Genomic DNA, 19,475 nt, shown 5'->3' with positions numbered 1-19,475 from the left:
CTGTGCCACTGATATAAATCCATGAAATCTAAAATTAACAACTCAAAAAGTCTAATTTTAGTTATATCTTCTGGAGAAAGAATAGCTATTAAACTTTGTGGATGTCTGTATCCTGAGGAATCCGGATTCATTTTCTGTACATTTCCAACTTCTAAAAATCATTTCTGAAGTGTCAAGAAATCACAAATCGTCCAGAAATTATTCTTCATCTCAAACTTTTTGTAGTAATTGGAGATTTGTCATTGTCCAGCAGTTAAATGTGGAAGCTTATCCTCTCCTGTGGGGTGAGGAGCTTGCATGCAACATTTTGGTCCTGGGTATCTGGGAATCCTTGACACTGCAATGAATATTTGAGCAGTCACTGAACTGCAGCACAGAAATGCAAATGAGCCTCTAATGAGTAAGACAGAGTTGTGGCAGGGAGCAGGGACAGATCCCAAAGCCCAGTGAGGTGAATGGCAAGGCTCCTGTTGAGTGCAGTGGTGTCTGAGCAGAGCTCTTGGCATGTCTGTGAGAGGAGACAGAGTTTATCTCTGCACCACGTCACAAACACAATAATCACATGCTCATCTTTTCTGCTTTCTCTCCCAGGATGGAAGGAGCAGTTTCATTGGCCACCAGCTTGGAGGGGTAATGGAAGTGCCAAACAGCAAGGACCAGAGAGTCAAATCAGCCAGAGCCATCCAAATCACTTACTACCTCCAAACGTATGGCTCTGTCACCCAGGACCTCATTGGGGAGAAGTGGGAGAGCGAATTCTGTAAACTGATGCACAAGATGCAGCTGGATCACCAGGATCTGCAGCTCTACTCACTAGCATCCTTTAGCCTCTGGAAGGACTTCCACCAGACCAGTCTCTTGGCCAGGGGCAAGATTTTGGTGAGCCTGATGCTGATTCTCCTGACTGCTACCCTCTCGAGCTCCATGAAGGACTGCCTGCGTAGCAAACCTTTCCTGGGACTCCTGGGAGTGCTCACTATCTGTATTTCCAGTGTCACTGCGGCAGGGATATTTTTCATTACTGATGGAAAATATAATTCTACTCTGTTGGGAATCCCTTTCTTCGCTATGGGTAATTATTTATCTTCATAATAATAGGATTAACAGAGTTTAATGACAGAATTGTAAATTACATCCTGGATTATAAAGTGCAGATTTTACTTTGAGTGAAAGTCTAAGTCATTTTCATCTTTCTAAATTGATCTGTGCCTTGCCAAAAAGAAAAAAAAAAAAAAAAAAAAAAAAGAAAAATGGAAACAAAACAAAGCAGTAGCAACAATAAAAAGCAAATTACATTCCTGGAATCTCAGCCAACATGAGAGAGGGGCAGTTCTATTGATCTCTGTTACAGAATGAAGGAGAAATTGTTATTGAAAACTAGTCAGCTCAGCAGACAAAATGGATATGTGTTGACCCAACTTTGATGGGAGGCCAGCCAAAAGAGTAAGTTAAACAGGAGGGTACCAAGGAAGGGCAGATTTTAACATCCTTCCCAAGAAGGGCTTTTCTTCGAGCTCTGCCTGAAGGGCAGAGTGGGAGAGGTTGGTGTAAGAATAAGATTGATGGACTTTATCTCAGAGAGGAGATTACAGTTGTGGTGTTTGCCAGGCTGTGAGTACAGGGGCCTGTCAGGATCTGTGGCACATAATCCCTTGGTTTGTGAAATCCCAGATCAGCGGCACAGATTTCCTCTGCATTGCACCCAGATGGGGAAGGTGTAGAAGAAGAACAAATGTAATACCCAGCTCTTTAGGCAGAAGAGTTGTTTTTAATTAATTGCTGTCTGGTACTGTTTGGTTCCAAGCACTTCCAGTGCATCTATGTAGTTGATGAGTTTGCTGGGAAGTTGCATTGGAAAGGCAGAGGGAAAGGTGCCCAGCTCAGCTATGGAGGCAGCATTGTTTGGTGCCCTCACGCCCAAGTTTGTCAGACTTTTGCCATACAATGAGTCTGAACCCCAGTGATGACTCTGGGCAAAATTTCAGTGGTGGCAGCCGAGAACTAAACATTTTCATGCTCGCTTTCAGATGGCAGAGAATCTTCCCTGTGGCCAGAGCTCTGCATTCTTACAGCTAATTTCTTAAGTGCTGTTCATGCTTCTAGTCCTCAAACCAAGTACTGTGTTATGCTGAGTCAACTAAATATGCAAAGTCACAAGCCAGAGTCAAGGTTTGAAAAAGGGTCTTATACTTTCCTTAAAACCTCAGTCTCCCAAAAGACCATATTTTCTTATCTTCCCCTAAGAAAACTTGCATGGGTGTATGCATCCTCAACCCCAACCTCCTATTTAATCTAGCCCCTAATAATGCATCTATGTCACTAAACAAAAGGGCAGAGCTGTGGCCTCTTCAGTCCTGCTCTCAGAATCTCTGGAGCAGCTACTTGAGGTGGGAAGGAGTGGAATGGAGGGATTGGTCAAGATTCCAGAAGGGAAAGAGAGGAGTGAGGCAAAAGACCCCAAGGAATTGCACCTTTGGTTCAGCCTCATTAATAGTGATAAACAAGACTGTGCCAAAGCCTCTAATTCAGTCATCTGCACTGTGGCAATGGCCCCTGACATGGACTGCCCTGTGCCAGCTCTTCAGATGTTGTGCATGGCTCTGTGGTGCCAGAGGAGTTGATGAAAAGAAAGTGCTGAGATGGGGAAAGGGAAGAAAGCCAGCAGAGAATGTGCCAGGTTGTGACGGATGGATCCTGACCTGTGCCAGGGAGGTGGGTTTAGGAAACAAAGAATGGAGAAAGGGATGAAGTGAAGGGGGCTCATGCTTATCAGATTTTGGCAACATTTTCCTTGATGTATCAGGAGGTGCATAACAAAGGAGGAACCAAAAGGCACTGCCTTGCTTGTGCAGTAAGTTGAAGTAAAGGTGAAAAAACCCTGAAGTGATGAAAAGCACCTTCCCAAATTGTGCATTCCTCTGTCAGTGTCTCTTTTTAAATGGTTGGAAAGATGGGTAGCACATTCTCTTTGCTTGACAGGTCCCAGACTTGTCACTCCCAAGGGAGCTCCTCAATTTAAACCTTCTCTGCAGCCCCAGGGTGAGAAACAGGTCAGAGTGTCTGAAAGCAGAGTGCCTCAGTTTCTCACCTCAGTAGTCCAGACTTTGTTTGCTGTCTTAGGAGAAGTAACATTTATAACTTTCTGTTGTGTTTTGCTCTGTCATTCTTGTCACAGCCACTGCCAAGAGCAAAAGGAAAAGAAAAAACAACCTTTCTTGAAGTGAGATGTTTGCAAGGATTGTTTCTATAATATTATAGTGAATGCAATTCAGGTTGAAAAAGAAAGCATTTATGTAACTTCTTCAGAAATTTCATTCAGGAGTCTCAGACTGAATTGAAAATATCATTACAGAACAGCTTGCAATGCTTGGGAACTGCTGGTTATAAATATTAGACAACACTTTTACAGTTTAGTGGAGGAAAAGACAGGCAGAATGTCTTACCTAAGTCTAACTGGGTTACAATCTGCAAAGTACCATGTGCCTTTAGTCCCTTAAGGGACACTGTCACCTAATGAGACCTTGCTCTGCCCAGAATACACTCAGAGCCTCACTTACCTGGACCCTTACTGGGCAGGGTTTTCTGCTGTACTGGCTGTCATGGACTGATCTGACAGCCCAAAGCAGAAACAGTGCAGACCCCAAGACTGTTGATTCTGTGGGTCAATAACTCAGCCTGGCCCACGCTGTACCAGTGTCCCTTGCTGCTGGCACTGCAGAAAGCAAACAGCACATCAAATAGTAATTGAGTGAATATAGAACAAAAGGTGTGCAAGGTGGGGTTTCCCTGAACTGCAAATGCCAGATTTGCAAGTCAAACTTTCAAAGTCAAGTTACTTAGATTAAAAAAAATAAAACCAGGCAATAACAGCGACAAAGACCCTGCAAGTACAATGCAGAGTACACAGGCAGCATTAATTCTGGCAGCTCCCAACTTTGGAACACTTCAACCTGACATTTGCAAACCATCCATTTGAAGCACATTTGTTTGGTCAAAAATATGCAGTTTCTTCTAGCATTCACTTTTCAAAGGATTAATTTTAATGGAAATTTTGTGATATTCTGGGCTTGTCCTTTTCCCTCAAGGGTGGCAGGATGCTGCTGTCTGAATAAGCCTGGGTGTTTAGATCCACAATTCCTCTTGCAGTGCAGAGCTTCTGTAGGTTTCATTAGGTGACAGAAGCCTATAGAAAAGTGGAATGTTTAATATTTTCCTGAATTTAGACTGAGTGACCTCCACCATAATTATTTACTGTAGTCCTGCTGTGAGGGAATGGTCTGCTGGGATAAAGCACATCTCTGCTCTACTGGGGGAAGAGTGTTAGCTCAGATTGGCTTTTCTTTATCCTTGAAGGTGAAAAATTTCAGTCTTAAATTAGACATGAGGACAGTGGTGGAAAAGCCTGTTTTCTCTGACCCCCTCTTCCCAACCACAGTTTCCTCAGACAGCCTTGGAAGTTTTCTCAGTACAGTGTCTCTCATTGTATTTGTGCAGTCATTCAGGAGAAAATCTTCGGGAAGTTCTCCTGCAAATAATTCTCTGGCTGCCAGGATCTCCTGCAAACAGGAGAAAGGGAGACTGATTTTTAGCTGTTCATACCGCAGGTAAATGGATAAATGTTGTGAGTTAATGCAAAAGTGCTTCTTTAGATTCAGAGCTTCCTTGTTTATTAACTGAGTTGGGCCTAAATGTTTTATTTGTCTTTTTTTAGTCAGAATTTAATAACCTGCATGTGAAATCAGAATATGAGACTGTTCTACTTTGTATTTCTCTTCTGGGACAGATAAAACTTGCCGTTTCTTCTGCAAACTTAACATCAGCAGAGCTGTCATGACTGGCTGTGTTTCAAACACAAATAGAGGGTCATATAATTAGGTTTCAGATTTGTTCTAGCCCTGGTTAGATGTTCATATCTGCCTTTTGTGTTTAGATTCATATGCAATTTCAAAGGGGTGTTATGTACGTGACATAATTATGGTTTCCCATGCCGAATCATCACTAATTAATATAACCAGAAGGTTAACTACATAATTGAGATATTATTGCTCCCATGATCTGCTTTTTAATGCACAGGAACCAGACTGATATCATCAGGGAGATAATGATTTAACTCTGCTGAGGTCCTGACTGTGTATTTTTAAATACAGGTGTACCAATTACATCATTTTACATTGCAATTATTTTTGGCCAGTCCATGAAGTACTTCATTATATAGATTAGTGGAAATCTTATGATAAAAAAACCACCTACAATATAATTATAGTGTAATTATGCTTTTTGTACTGTAAAGTGTGCGTGTTTCTAGAAGTCTGAGTTCACAGTGGATGTGAGAAATATTTCCTGTCATTTGTAAGGCCAGACAATGGAGTCCATAAGATATTTGTGGGAACAGCTGATTGTGGGTGACACTTTAGAGAACATTAATCTCACCGAGTGCCCTACCACACATTGCAGTATTGCTGCCACTCCTGCCAGTAACCACACTGCTGGTAGAGATGTAGTAAAGAGATACAAAAGCTTTAAGAACCAATAGGCTGCCTATATCCAGCAGTAGCCCCATGCCTCTTTTATGAGCTCAAGATGGATGGCAGTGATTGTACTTTCAGTGCAGAATTCTGTTAAAATTTCCCATTATTCCTTCCCCAGAGTTGTTAAAATGGAAGGAGGAATCAAGGCAATAGCAGACAAGACTCCAGGCGGTTATTAGCATTTCAGATAGAAGCCATCTAACGTCTTTCAGATGGCAGTTGTTGAAATAATGACTGGTGATCATCTTTCAGTAAATTTGAGATGGCACAGTATAATATTAGCAGCAGAGTCACGGAAAATTGCAAAAAAAAGTCCTAGTTCAGATGACAAATTATTTTTTTCAAACCTCAGAAGACAAATGTGAGAGCCAAACTACAGGCTGTCACTAGTTTACCTGAACATGAGTTATCACAGTATTCTAACCTTTGCTTCAAGCAATGGACTTTCTGATTACAAATGTGACAGAAACATTTCAAGAGTGACTCAGACTATGTGTTTGTCATTTTGATGCAGCAGTATAGTAAATCCCATATGAATCTCATGTTGCACCATCACCTCCTCTCTGGATGAGGAGCAAAAGAACAACCCTTTAGAGAAAAGAGACCTCCTGACATTAATAGGACCCACCCCTCCATTCCTTAGAAATTCAGTGGATCTGCTGTTTAGATGTAACAGCAGTTCACGTCTCCACTCATTCACCAGATCTTTAAGGGCTTGGAAGTACCTTGTCCTTAATTATAAAATTTCTTGTTCTGATTTTTACAGAGAAAAATGGAAATAACAAAAAAAAAAAAAAAAAAAAAAAAAAGAAAAAAAAAAAAAAAAAAAAAAAAACCAAGACAAAAAACCACAGTTAAAAGAAATTGCAAGATTTAAAAATGTTTAAGATTACTTATTTGGATGAGCATCTAACACAAATAATTAATATGAATGGGTTTAGAAATTTGCCATATTTCTATATTTGTAAAGTTGATTTCCCCATAACATGGTATATTTCCTGTTGCAGTAGGTGAGATTTTTTCATTTCTATGGGAAAGAAATTTCATCAAAGAAATTTCATCTTTCCTGGAATTTGAGTAGAAGACTAAAGCCTTTCTGGGATAATCTGCTGCACTTTCACCATGCCTTGTCCTGCAACTATGTCCTGAAGTGGTGATGGTTAGGGAGGGGCAACTGGACTGGGACTGTCCTTTCCTCAAACACATGAGGGGAGATTGTTTCTGAGCCAGTCCTTTGGGCCTTCTCACAGCCAGCAGAAAGGATGCACAAAGCAGCCCAGCCAGCCTCAGTCCCAGCATCAGGGTTTGTAGCACCCAATCCAAGTGACCCAAATGTTCCCCCCTTAATCTCAATTTACTTTGCAGGCAATAAAGAGAAATAGGAAAGCCCAGAGCTATTTGGAAAATTGCTTAGTAGATGTTTGGGACGAGCTGTGTTAATCTCTGGAAGGTTTTATCCATCTCTGAAAAAGAGTGACTTCTTAGGCTTTAGCACCTGAGGCTTTATGGTTTTGGGGTGGTAAAATAGGCTCATTCCTAGACTGGGTTATTTAAGGTTCTTTATTGGATGCACTTTTTCTGTGTGTTGATCTCATTTAGATTGGACATTTGGTTTGGACACAAGAATAAATTTCTTCACAGAAAGGGTGTTGAAACATTGGAACAGGCTGGACAAGAAGGTGGTAAAGTCACCATCCTGGAGATGTTTAAGGAATAACTGGACGAGGCACTCAGGTCTACTCATCATGGTGGTGTTGAGCCACAGGCTGGACCCAATAATCTCAGAGGTCTTTTCCAACCTAATTGACTCTGTGATTTCATGATTCCGTGATTCTGTGATATACATAAGTTTTAAGACATAGACACGTGGATACAGCAGATATGCACAGACTGCCTTGAATCCCTTAGAGATGGAATTCTAGCCCTTCTTTTCCTGTAGAGACTCTTCAGAAGGTCTCTTATCAACACAAATGTCATCCTCCAGGGATGCTGGGGCTGCAGGGCTGCAGGTCGTGCTTCTGAGGCTCAGCACAGGTTGAAGCATTCACCTGTGGACCACAGCCCAAGCACAGACCATCACTGCCAGATCTGTAATGACAGAGCAAATACAAAATACATTTTCTGTGTTTGGTGCTTGAGAAAAGACAGGTAAAGTCTAGCTTCTTCTGTCTCTAGCTGGAACTCAAGAGAAGTCTCCAAAAAATGTTGTTATTGTTGTTAATATTATTAAAACATCTTCCTCAGCTCTCCACCTGCAGCTAACAGGCTGGTAGCTGTCATTTGAACTGCTTCTAATTTGCTGCAAGCATTTCTAAAATCCTTTGTAAAAAGTCAATTGATAAAAGAAGAGACCATGACTTAAGCTAAAAAAGTCAAAGGCTGAAAAGAGTTATTTGCTTTTGCACTTCAAATATATGATTACTACTCAATCAATACACCAGTTCTGATAGAAAAATATATTTCCTCTTCAGATGCTTCACACATTTGTCTGAACAGTTCTTGCTTTCATTTTTCTACCTTTTCATGGCAATGCTCATTCTTGTGACTGTGTTATTTAAGGTTCCTTATTGGTTGCACATTTTCTGTGTGTTGATCTCATTAAAGCAGGAGTTTCATTCCTCGTGCTTAGTATGTATCAATGCACATCACATTTACCTTTGGCTAATTTGGGCTGGAAAGGAGCTGCCTCATGGCAAAAACTATTTAGCTCCATGTATATCATCCTTAATAGAACACTGACAAATCCAGCTTCAAATAGCACCAATAGCAATTCTATAGCCTGCCTCAACAGCTTGTTCCAGGGCTCAAAAATACCTTTATACATTTATAAAGGTATTTCTTAAGATTTCCACTGCTGCAGTTTGCACCTATAAACTCCAGGGTCTGTCTGGCTCAACTGTGGAGTGTAATTTTTCACAGTAACTATGTATATGCAAATACCTTTATGATAGTTCATCTGTAGGGCTGTGCTTATTTCAATTTGGATACAACTTCCTGCCAGATCTTTTTCTCACAGATATTTTAATATTAGTTCACACTTTCATGTGAACTCCATACACGCAGGAAGATTGATGATGTCTTCTGGTCTCTGCAGGAGAGCGGTGGATTTGCAGGAAAGAACAGATGTGGGGTAGGCTGAGGATGTGTCCTGTGTTCTTTGGTGTGTAGCGGAAATATTCAGCCTGCTCTGCTGCTTCTTTTGATCTGGGAAGGAAAGGTGGGCTTTGTTACTCAAGGCAGGACAGAGTGAATGTTCTCGGCTCCATCAAGCAGGCTGTCTGCTTGCCTTAAATACCGTGATCCTCTGTAGGGAAATCCAAAATTGTGCCTCTGGGTTTTGAGCAAAAACTAAAGCCAGCAAATGTATTTGTTTTTCTCCTGTAACACATTCAGTGTGCAAATCATCCCTGGAATTCACTGTTGTGAGATATGGTTGTAGCTCAAAATTCAGCATGAATTGAAGGTTGGAATGAAGATTGGATTTTTTACACAGCTAGCTAAAACAGCTTCATTATTTTGAATAATATTGCAACATTAAACCATAACCATGAGGAAGACGCATAAAAATTAATGACCATGCTAAAAACCTGGTTCAAAAATTGGTACAAAGAAATTTCACTTGTAAGAAATTTTCCCATAGCTGCTTCTTTTAGCCTGATGATTTTCCCCTGAAGAGTTTGAAAAAGGATATTCAATAGACCACTTGCCAAATGTTCTAAATCAATATTTATCTGCTATATTCATCTGCAATGTTAAAAACTTTGCATAGAATCAAAGGCTTAAGGAGTCTATTGCAAATACCAAACGAACTAAAAAGACTTTACTCAGTATTGTATCATTTATATGTCCTTTGTGCAGCCACTAGCTAGTTGAGCTTTTAATAATTCAGTTTTATCCTTCCATTCCTCATTCTTTTTCACTCCATTTCCTTCCCATGAAGTGACTTCTCCTCTCTGATGGGATAACTGCCTGCAGTCACATCCAGCATGCAGGACCCACACTGGCTCAAGGCTCACTGCTCCATGGGCTGTAACAAATGAAGCAGCAGCCCATGTTACTCATGCCACCATCATGTGCCTGTGTTCCTGGCCTTCAGGGAAAGGTATTCCCAGGTGTAACAGCTGACTTTCCATGTGTTAGTCCTGCTGGATGTGTACAAACAGGTCATGTTCCATCCACACTCATCTGATGGTGAGATGAGGAAGGAGATGTTATTTTGGATGCCCAAAGTGGCAGGGAGAGCTGCAGCAGCTGAAGATGCAGGCACAGGGCTGAACAGGGTGAAAACCTCAGGCCTTTGCAGCTGTGGATCACTAAAAATGGTCTTCAGTATTTGTTCTGCAAGAGTGAGCACACTGTCCTCACTGTCTTGGCTGGTTTTCAGTGAGTATAATTGCATTTGTCTTTTCCTCTGATCCCCGCTGCTGTGCAGGTCAGATGCAGAGCTGGTGGCTCTGACTGGCTCCAAGCACTGTGCAGGTGCTGCCCTGGGAAGCAGATGCTGGGTTTTACCCAGATGTGCCTGAATTTCACTGGTGAATGCAGTGGCCACATTATGTGGCTCAGCAGTCTCTAAAAATCATTCTGAGTTCCCTGAGAACACGTAACTGTGCCTCAGCATGTTGTCCTTGCATTTTCCTGCAGTCATCCCTGGCATTTCAGCACTAGGAAATTTTTTGCTCATACTCTATATTTGTAAAGTCCAAGGAAGAAAAGCATTCCCCTACAGCCTGATATGACACTTAGACCTGTCCTACACACATATCCCAATCTATATTCAAATGCAATTTTGTCCTGGAATTGTTAAATATCATAGCTTTTCCTGGTGTTCTGAACTCCATTGCTGTTGATATCCTGCTTTTAAAGAAAACTATTGTGCTAGCATTGCCATGAAACCATTCAGTATTACAGCATTTTCCAAACTTTGCAGACACTCAGAAACCACAGGCACAAACTAGAGGGAGCACTTGCATTGTTTTTAGAGGGGGACCTAGTGGCTGATTAAAGCACCTGGTGATGACCTAGAGGGTGAAAAATTCTGTATTTCCTTAAGTTTCTAGCAGATATTTTTGCCGTTACTCTTAAGAAGTTATTATCCTGCAGGGAAGGAAGACATAGCATTGCAAGAAGCTGAGGATGGGGAGGTGCTCTGCATACTGAGTGCAGGGCAATGGAACCTTCTGTCCTTCTACCATAACTGGAAACTGTTTAACACAAAGCTCTCTGCTAATGCAATTTAAACCTTCTACAACTAGGCTGGGAGACTTGGGAACAAAAAGCCTGTTTGTGCTTAGAGTAGATATCCCTGGAAAAGGAAAATGCAAAGAGCAAAACCCAAACCTATATAAAGCCTGATCTTATGGGAGCAGCTGAAAGAGGAGGCTCCAAAGGAGAGATGCTGGCTGCTCTGCTGAAAGAATTACCAGAAAGTGCCGTGTTAGAGCTGTATAAAAGCTGAGTATTTTGGAAAACAACTCACCAGTGCAAATATCCCTCCCATCACACTCACAGTCAATTTCAAGATGCCATTTTTTGGAGGGGTAACTTCTGGGCTCACCTCATCTTCTACTGCAAAAGTAGAATCATAGAATCAGAGAATGGCTTGGATAGGAAGGAATCTTAAGCATTATCCAGTTCAAATTGCTCTGCCATGGCTAGGGATACCTTCCACTAGACCAGGCTGCTTCAAGCCCTGTCCAACCAAGCCTTAACACTTGCAGGGATGGGGCATCCCCAGCTTCTCTGGGCAACCTGTTCCAGGCCCTCACCACCCTCACAAGGAAGAATTTCTTTCTACCATCTAAGCTAACCCCACCCTGTTCAAGTTTAAAGCCATTCGTCCTTGTCCTGTCGCTACATGCCCTTGTCAAAGTTCCTCTCTGAGCCGCTCAGTGCCTTTTGTTTTCCTTTATTTGGACTTTCAATGTCTCTCCCATCAGAGCTGAGAAACAGCAAGAACTTTATCATGCAGTTTAAATGAATAACCTTGGTAGGATATTGAAGCAGGGCAGGCTTTAATAATCATAGATGGAGATGTTCTAACAGTTTCTTAGGTTATTTGGAGTCAGACAACACAGTTAGTGAAGCAAGTTTCGAAAGATCTCTCTTACGTGGATTTTGACCTCTAATACGCTGATTCTTTCCCTGAAGGGAAAGTAATAGAATCCCTTTATGGACTATTAAAAAAAAAAGTTGTAGAAATTTATGATGATTTTAAAATTGGTCAGAAGGTGTTAAAGTAATTGGTAGTCAAGGATGGACAAACAAGACCAAATGCATAAACTGGGCAAAACAAGGCAAAAATGCCTATCAATTTATTTAATATTTTTTAAAAATAAAAACTGTATATGTGGTTCAGTTTTACAGCAATGAAATTGATAACCACTTGGGAGTTTTGTTCACAGGCTGAAAAAGACACTTGTCAGCTCTAAAATTTCTAGAACATTGTCAGTGATCCAGGAGACCTTTTCTTGTCTTTTGTGATGTCCTCTACCTGACCCTGTCTAGTTTGCATTCCACTTCCCTAGGACCTGCCACTGTATTGCCAAATGCACAGCAAATAATGCATTCCTTCGGAAATCTTATATTTTAGCTATTGAGAAAGTCTCCATGGACTTCGCTCAAAGTTCATTTGGAAAGATTAACATACTTTTAATTTCTTCAATCAGTGACACAAATATCAATTTCATTGTCTTTTCCTGGAGCACATTGCAAGGTTTTTAATTCCCAGAGGGGATTATTTTACCTGAGACAAGTAAGGAAAAGTGAAAGCATTATGGAAATTGTTGAAAAATAGAGACTGATGTTAACCTGCAGATCAGATTCTTTCACTTTTCCCTCCACAGTGAACTGTTCCCCTATTAGCTTAAACAGGCAAATGGAGTACAGTGCTCTTATAGGCAAGTCCTCAGCCTCAGGTGCTCCTCAAAAAAGGTGCCTTCCAGCTTTTCCATGAGCTTTTTCCACCATCTCCTCTGAACTAATTCAAGTAACAAAAAGTTTTCAATTAAAATATCACCAAGTTCCAGCAAAATTAGACAGTTATTTCTCAAAAATTCAATTGAAAAGAAATGGTGAAGAATTATGTCAGTAGTTCATGAGCAGGAAACCTTTTATTTCCTGAGGGAAAAAAAAGTGATAACTTTCTAGTTTTCATAATTTTCAAATTATTTACTTTCCAATCTAAAACCTCATTTTACTTTTTCTCTGAGCTAAAAAAAAACAGAGAAAAAATGGCAAAAAAAATATCAGAGTGCTAGGAAATAAATAAAGGGAAATATCCAGTAATTCCTTTCACTTTTTAAATTGTAAACACAAAGGAAAAAAACCCCCACATTTTGTTAGATAAAATGTTTAAGAACAAAAATTCCAACAATTTTATTGTCAAAAAACCTGATGTAAAATATGTTGGTAACAGATGTTTTAACACCACAAATCAAGCATCTATCTCAAAAAAAATCAGTGCCTTTTATGCCATAAAATGATTTTTAAATGTGCATGATATTATGGAAAATACATCCTATTAGATAAACCTGATTTTTAAAAATTCATCTCCATGATTACAGGAGAAGAGAAACCATGCTGGTATAGTCTATTTAAATAATGACAATTTGACTCACTCTTGCACAACATTTTGATACATGCAAGTATTTGTACTACATTAAATCATTGTAGCTTATATTAAATATAATAATGAAATATTCAATCGTAAATGCACACTCTTCCTGCTGGAAAGACATAAATAACTGGGAAAAAATATTCTGTGGTATTCAACATCTTTCTCCATGTTCTGGAATGGAAAAGAAATCAATAGTAGTAAACTTCTTGGATAATGCAAGGTTTGGCAGATAAAAAATAATGAAAACGCAGCCCAAGCACATCGTTAAGCAGCTCATTTTGTCAACATGTGCTCCATCACAGTTAAGTGCTGGATTACGCATCTAGAAACAAAGACTGTATTCACATTTGCAAGATGAGCAATTGCAACCCCAGAACAAAAAACAGTGAGATCACAGTAGATAATGCAATGAATATGAATTCCCAATGTGCTGCTGCTGTTAACACAGGAGGAAGGAATGGGAAAAGTCTGTTAGGAAAGAATGGGAAGGTGACATCAGTGAGCAGAACGACTTCAGGAAGATGTTGGTTGGCGTATTAGGGGGACTCACCCAATAAAATGCAGATGTCTATTACATATGCAGCATCTCTGTGGCACTGCTGAGCTGTTCCTTATTAATAAGGCCTCTGTGTGGCCTCCACTAGCCTCAGGAGCCCTGTTCTCTGGAGAACAGAACGCCCGAGTGCCCGGCGTAGCTCGGCGTGGCCTCAGGGCTATTGCCAGCAAGCATAAGTGATTGTCAGCTCTTAGTGATATTCAGCTCAGGATTTCAGGTGCCTGCTTGGTGCAATTAGCCCAGGCCGAGAGGCACAGGGGACAAGAGAGAGGGAAGAGGCGACGGAGGTTCCACAGAGATGTCTTTATTGATGCGAAGAGTCCGATCTGCACTCGTTCCAACAAGTGGGCTAAAATGTGCCCCTTTTATAGGTTTTAGGAGGATTGAGATTTGGACCAATGGCAAGGGGTTAAAGTCCTAACCTATAGGGTTACAGGGATATGCTCTAGGGTGGGGGTGAGGAAGTAAAATGCTGATTCAGTTCCTCCAGGGAGCCCTGGTTGTGTCCATAGGGACTGCTATGGTTCCTAGTGAACATTTCAAACCAGACTGGAAAGCTGGAGTCCACTGGGAGGAAAGGGATGTTCACGTAGCACTCAACAACTGTGCAGGGCAGGTGAAGATGGCATAACAGCACACCCCATATCTGGAATCTGCAGGAAAACTCCTTGATACGAGATTAAAGACACAATTCTTTCACACGGGAAACAATTCATCACTGGGCCAGTTCTTCAGGGCTTGATGGACCCTATGATTAAAAAGAATGAAGATGAAGGCTTCATTTTGTAGTGTGCAGGTTAGACCTCAGAACTGTGATTTTGATGCAGAAATTAATTGTTGCAGTGATTTGGCATGTGATGGAAACAGTTTTCCCTAGGCTCAAAATGCATGAAGTTTCTGCTACAGAAGAACATAAACTTTGTCTTCTGTCTGTGTAACAAATCAGATTTGCTAATGCTCAACCTAAATTTTCAGCTTCTCAACTTTATCACACTATTCCCATTTTATGCCTGCCTTTAGGGAACTTTGGATAATTGTCTTTAGTCACCAGACTCCTACAAATATTCTCTCAGAATATTCTTATGCTCATATCTCTGTTACGTATCCATTATTCTGCAAGACTGGTAATAAAAACCACTCTGTTACTTTATGGTATTTTGTAAGACTGTCACATTACCACCAAAATCCAAAATAACTTCCAAAACCTTTCTTCTTAGAAAGTTTTGATACGTGCACAAGATCATCTGGCCACTCGATATACAAAAATGTCTTGGTGTTTTGCTTCATTTGTTCTCAGAAATTTCTAGCTTGTAGGCTCTTCGGACCAGCTGTGACTCACACAACAAACTCTTCCAGGCCTACATATTTTCTGCTCATAGGAATTCAACATGTGTAGAAAATACTGGAAAGCTGTTATTGTTCATATGCTCTCTGGCTTTTGATCACATTTTGCCTGAACTAATACAACAGTAGGACTTCATGAGAGGTTGCATCACAAGGATTTTCTCTAATGAAGGCATGCTGCATCTCTTCTATTGGTTTCTGTTTTCATGCTACACACTGATCTTAAACCTTTGCTCTTCCATAAACCCTTCCAGTGTTTCTACCTTGTGGCTGTCCCAACAGAGAGCTGGTGAGTGCTCATGTGTCTAATAAACCATGTGTTGCCTCTCAACACAGAGATTAATTTCAGCTACTTCCCTGAACTGGTACCTTGCTAATGATATTGCTCCTTAATACCATAATATTTGCTTTTTCCCAGACATGAAAGCTGGTTTTTGTGGTTAGTAATTGCTGCACTTTATCTCTTAGGGTCAGCAGCAGGATTAGCTCTTTACATCTTCAGTTCTTTGACATCCTTTTAATGTCTTTCCAGCACAAACTGGCAGTGATTCAGTGAAACTGGTCACAACATTCCCTTCACACTGGTATGGTACCTGAGAAGGCTGAGTATTTTGGATTTATGAAACACAGTGAAGGAATAAGTCTCAGTAAGAGTTCAAATTCAAACTCTTCTTCATAGGAATTGTAGCACTTCCTTCTTAACACACTTGCTGGTTCTATGATCATCACAACCTGGATTTCACAACAGATTAGAGCCTGTATACAGAGGCTCAGATTCTAACACAGGGCAGGAATAGGCTGCTGAAAGTTTTCTCTCATCACAGCTCTCCCTTTATGGCTTTCTTTGGTAGCTTGCATTCCTCAGATCAATGCTGGGTACTGGATTTACAGGATAACAGATTAAGTCAATATCCAAACCATTTGGGAACCTAGTACTTTCTGGAAATCAGAAACTGCTTCGTAGTGCAGTCTATCTTTAGAACTACTAGCAGCAGGGGGCAATTATAAAGGGAAATAGAAATAAAGCAGTGATATTGCTTTTTTGTTTTTACTTTTTACCCCTGTTATGACAATTTTACTTGCTGCTGATCACCTCCTAGAGATATAGTCATATTATTTTCCTCCTTCCACAGATTCCTCTAGTCATACCTTTTTTCCACTCTTTATTTTTTCCTTCTGTCCTCCAGGCTTCCCCTGATCAATGTAGTTCATCAAATATTCTTCTTTTATCCTTTCTTCCCACAACCTTAAATGCCCTTGGCTCTTCAGAATGAAACTGTGGTCTTTCTTTTTTCTCTGTTTTCAGTTACAGCATTTGATTCCTATTTGCATCAAGTGTATGGCATGTGCCCACAAGCCTCCTCAAACCATTCTGCAGATCTCTTCTTTGGTTCCTAAGGAATTCAGGATAACAGTGTTCCCCCACTTGTTCTTACAGGCAGCGTCGCTGTAAATCCCTCTGTGCCAGATGCCTGCTGCCTGCATCGGTAATCCCCCCACGAGGTGACATTGTCAAACCATAATCCACAGTCTCCTTGTTGCCTCTTCCTATTTGCAAACACTGTTCTTTTAATAGTCAAACACAATAATCTTCCAAGTGACAACTAAGGCCTCAGCTTATCTGCGTGGAGCAGCAGAGGATCCTAGCAGTTAGTAAGGCTGGAAGGAGAATTTGCTTCCAGCCCCATCCCAGCAATCCTGGGATATGTGCTGCTTGCTCACCCAGGGGTTGGTTTGTGGTGCCTGCCCACACCAGCTCCCAGGGTCTGGGAAAACTCAGTTTCATGTGAGAAGTGGGAGTAGGACCATTGAGGAGCACTGAAGGACCTGACTGGCCAGAAGGCACTTGGCTCTCAACTTCCTGACTCTCTTTCTTACATCTTTTGAAATTTCCTCTTTGCTCTTGAGATGATCTAGTTGGTAAAATGAGCCTGGCTGTGCCTTTCATCTGCACTTTCATTTTTGGGCCTTGAGGGGTGAAAACCTGCCATGGGCTGCAGTAGTTGTGTTCCTGATTGCCCAAGTGGAGTCTGTCCCTGCTGCTGCAGGCAAAGTCCAGCTCGTAGGTTTACCTGTCTTTCAGACCCCCATCTCCTCTGATCACAGGCAAATAAGTGTCTAAAGGAAGTGACTCTGCTGGCTCTGAAGAGCTCCACGATGGCTGTGTCAGAAAAGACTCACTAGTTTGATCCTGTAAGAGCAAAGAAATGGGAACATCATGAAATAGGAGAGCTCCTTATACAAGAGACTTCAAAATACTTGATTTAAATGTATCTGTATTTTTTTTGTGTTAGAAAAAAATACATATTGCTGGCTTTGTAGTCAGGCAAAGTATGTATATGGTGTACCTGAGAAGGGGCTCCTCTACTTCACCCTTCATCAATCTTCCACATTCCCAAAACTCTTCTCAATAAATCAGTGTGGAAATCACAGAAATCATGCCATTTTTGCTCTGGCTTCTCATTGTTATGGTTGAGTTCACAGGATAAGTCCATCAAAGTCAGTGGAATTGCCTCGGAAATTAATTTGTCTGGGATATCTTGCAACAGATGCGCTGTTAGCTTCTGCTTTTATAAATGTTGTGCTTGTAGCACAGCCCTATTGTGTGACATCCTTTCCAGGCTCTGAGGACTCTGCAACATAAAATCATTCCAGAGACTGAGAGAAAGGAAAACAGAAAGATTTCATCAATGCCACAGCAGAGACCGGGCTTTAGAAATTTAATGTGTCCCTTGTGGCTCCCTTGCATGGTCTGGATTGGGACCACACCACCCAAGTGTTGCAGAGCCCATGTGGGAGCAGCCATGGAGGAGGCCAGATGTCTGCTTGGGAGGATGCCCAGGGCCTGCCACCACTGCATGAAATGAGAGAAGAAGCCACTAAAACTGCTTCCGAATTTGATTTACTTGTGGGTTGAAATATTTTCTCTTATTACACAGTGTTTATTTGCAATATATGCAGCTGAATTAGGCAGTAATGAGGCCATGGGTTACTTGGCTGAGGAGGCTGTTGCTGCAGAGGTGGAGGTGCATTGCACCACCGAGGTAGAGCTGTTTCCTTCATGCCTGGCTGTGAGCCACCACCAAAACTCTGTCAGGAGGACTGAGACAGCTGCTCTAATGCTATATATGTCTATACTGTGCACTGTGGGACCTCCATTCAAGGGCAGATTAACATTTAAAGAGGATAACGAAGGGTAGCAGCTGGCTCATCTGCTCATCTACACCCAGACACGCTCACCCAAAGAGCTACAAGCAAGAAAGAATAACCATATTCACTTTGGAGAGCCATAATGTTATTGGGAAGGTCAGTCCTGCTGGAAATACCTCAGACACACTAAACATTGGCTGATAAAGGGGACTAGAGGAAATTCTTTTGCTCAATGAAAATATACAAATGAGCAGGAGATAGCCCTGGTGCCAGCAGAACTGCTGCAGGGACCAGCTTCACCAGAAAAGCATCAACAGCAATGGCAAATAGTTTAAAAATCCCTAGCTGATACCAGCATCCTTCTGCTCAAGTCTCTAACTGAAGTCACAGAATAATTGACCTTGGCTGGGTTATAAGATCAGCAATGTCCTGAAGAGACTTGCACTGACGAAATATTTACTGTCACATATGTGGGCAGGAAAATCACATCAACTTCTTACTAGAAAGTGGACATTTGGCTTTTCACAGATAAACGAGCATTTATAGGAATGGAATATGCTCAAGGTGAGATAAAAGGGCTGAGCGTTTGTAAGAGAACTCTCTTTTTCATCTCAGGGATAGGTGCAAAGTGCATCCAGAGTCACCAGTGGGATGAGGTCCCCAAGGGAGTAGCATACTCTGGAACTCTGTCTACCCAGGTACTAGAGATTTGTTGTATTTTACCTTAAAATACACAGTTCCACTGCCATGTGCCTTCACATCAGGCAAGGCACTGCTCCCCCAGGAAACACCAGCAGGCAGATTTGCACAGCTGTTCCTGCCTCATGGAGTGATTTTATGAAGAGACTCTCATTTTTTAGCTTAGTGGCTGCCAGCACATCTGGGACAGACAAACAGCAGCCATCATCGCAAGACTATTGATAAGGTTTTATCCTGTTTCATCCTCCAGCATTGCAATGTATTTAAGTAAGAAAAGCCTCCAAAGTTACCGCTTTAATATAGATTAAATCCGGATTGGATCCTTTAAGCACGTTTTTTTGAGTAGATAAGGAGGTTAAAACTTCTGGGTTTTTTGATCTGAGAACTGAGCCTGAGACACAGGACAAGAAACTATAAGGTCCTTTATGCTCCTCTGCTAGTAAAACCTCCTTGTATGAAAATGAAGCATCTGCCTAATAGGGAGAAAGTGTGGTGAAAAATAGTTTAGTTGAAATTGTGTCATTGAATGGGTGAAGATACTCAAGATGAAGCTCAGGATAGGGGAAAAAAAAGAAAAAGA

At 41.2% G+C, this 19,475-nt stretch overlaps 1 protein-coding gene across 2 annotated transcripts in view; it reads left to right on the top strand.

The window, feature by feature from the left end:
• Nucleotides 1–19,475, top strand: part of PTCHD4 (patched domain containing 4) — an 81,652-nt gene that overhangs the window by 24,482 nt on the left and 37,695 nt on the right. For both annotated transcript variants that reach the window (XM_030945914.1, XM_030945913.1), the window contains exon 2: nt 592–1,072. In XM_030945914.1, coding sequence (XP_030801774.1) covers nt 592–1,072 — 481 coding nt within the window. The remainder of the gene's footprint in view (nt 1–591; nt 1,073–19,475) is intronic.

This window comes from Camarhynchus parvulus, chromosome 3 (assembly GCF_901933205.1).
Source record: "Camarhynchus parvulus chromosome 3, STF_HiC, whole genome shotgun sequence".
NCBI lineage: Eukaryota > Metazoa > Chordata > Aves > Passeriformes > Thraupidae > Camarhynchus > Camarhynchus parvulus.
The sequence above is the reverse complement of the archived record's forward strand: the minus strand, read 5'-3'. Positions and strand labels throughout refer to the sequence as shown.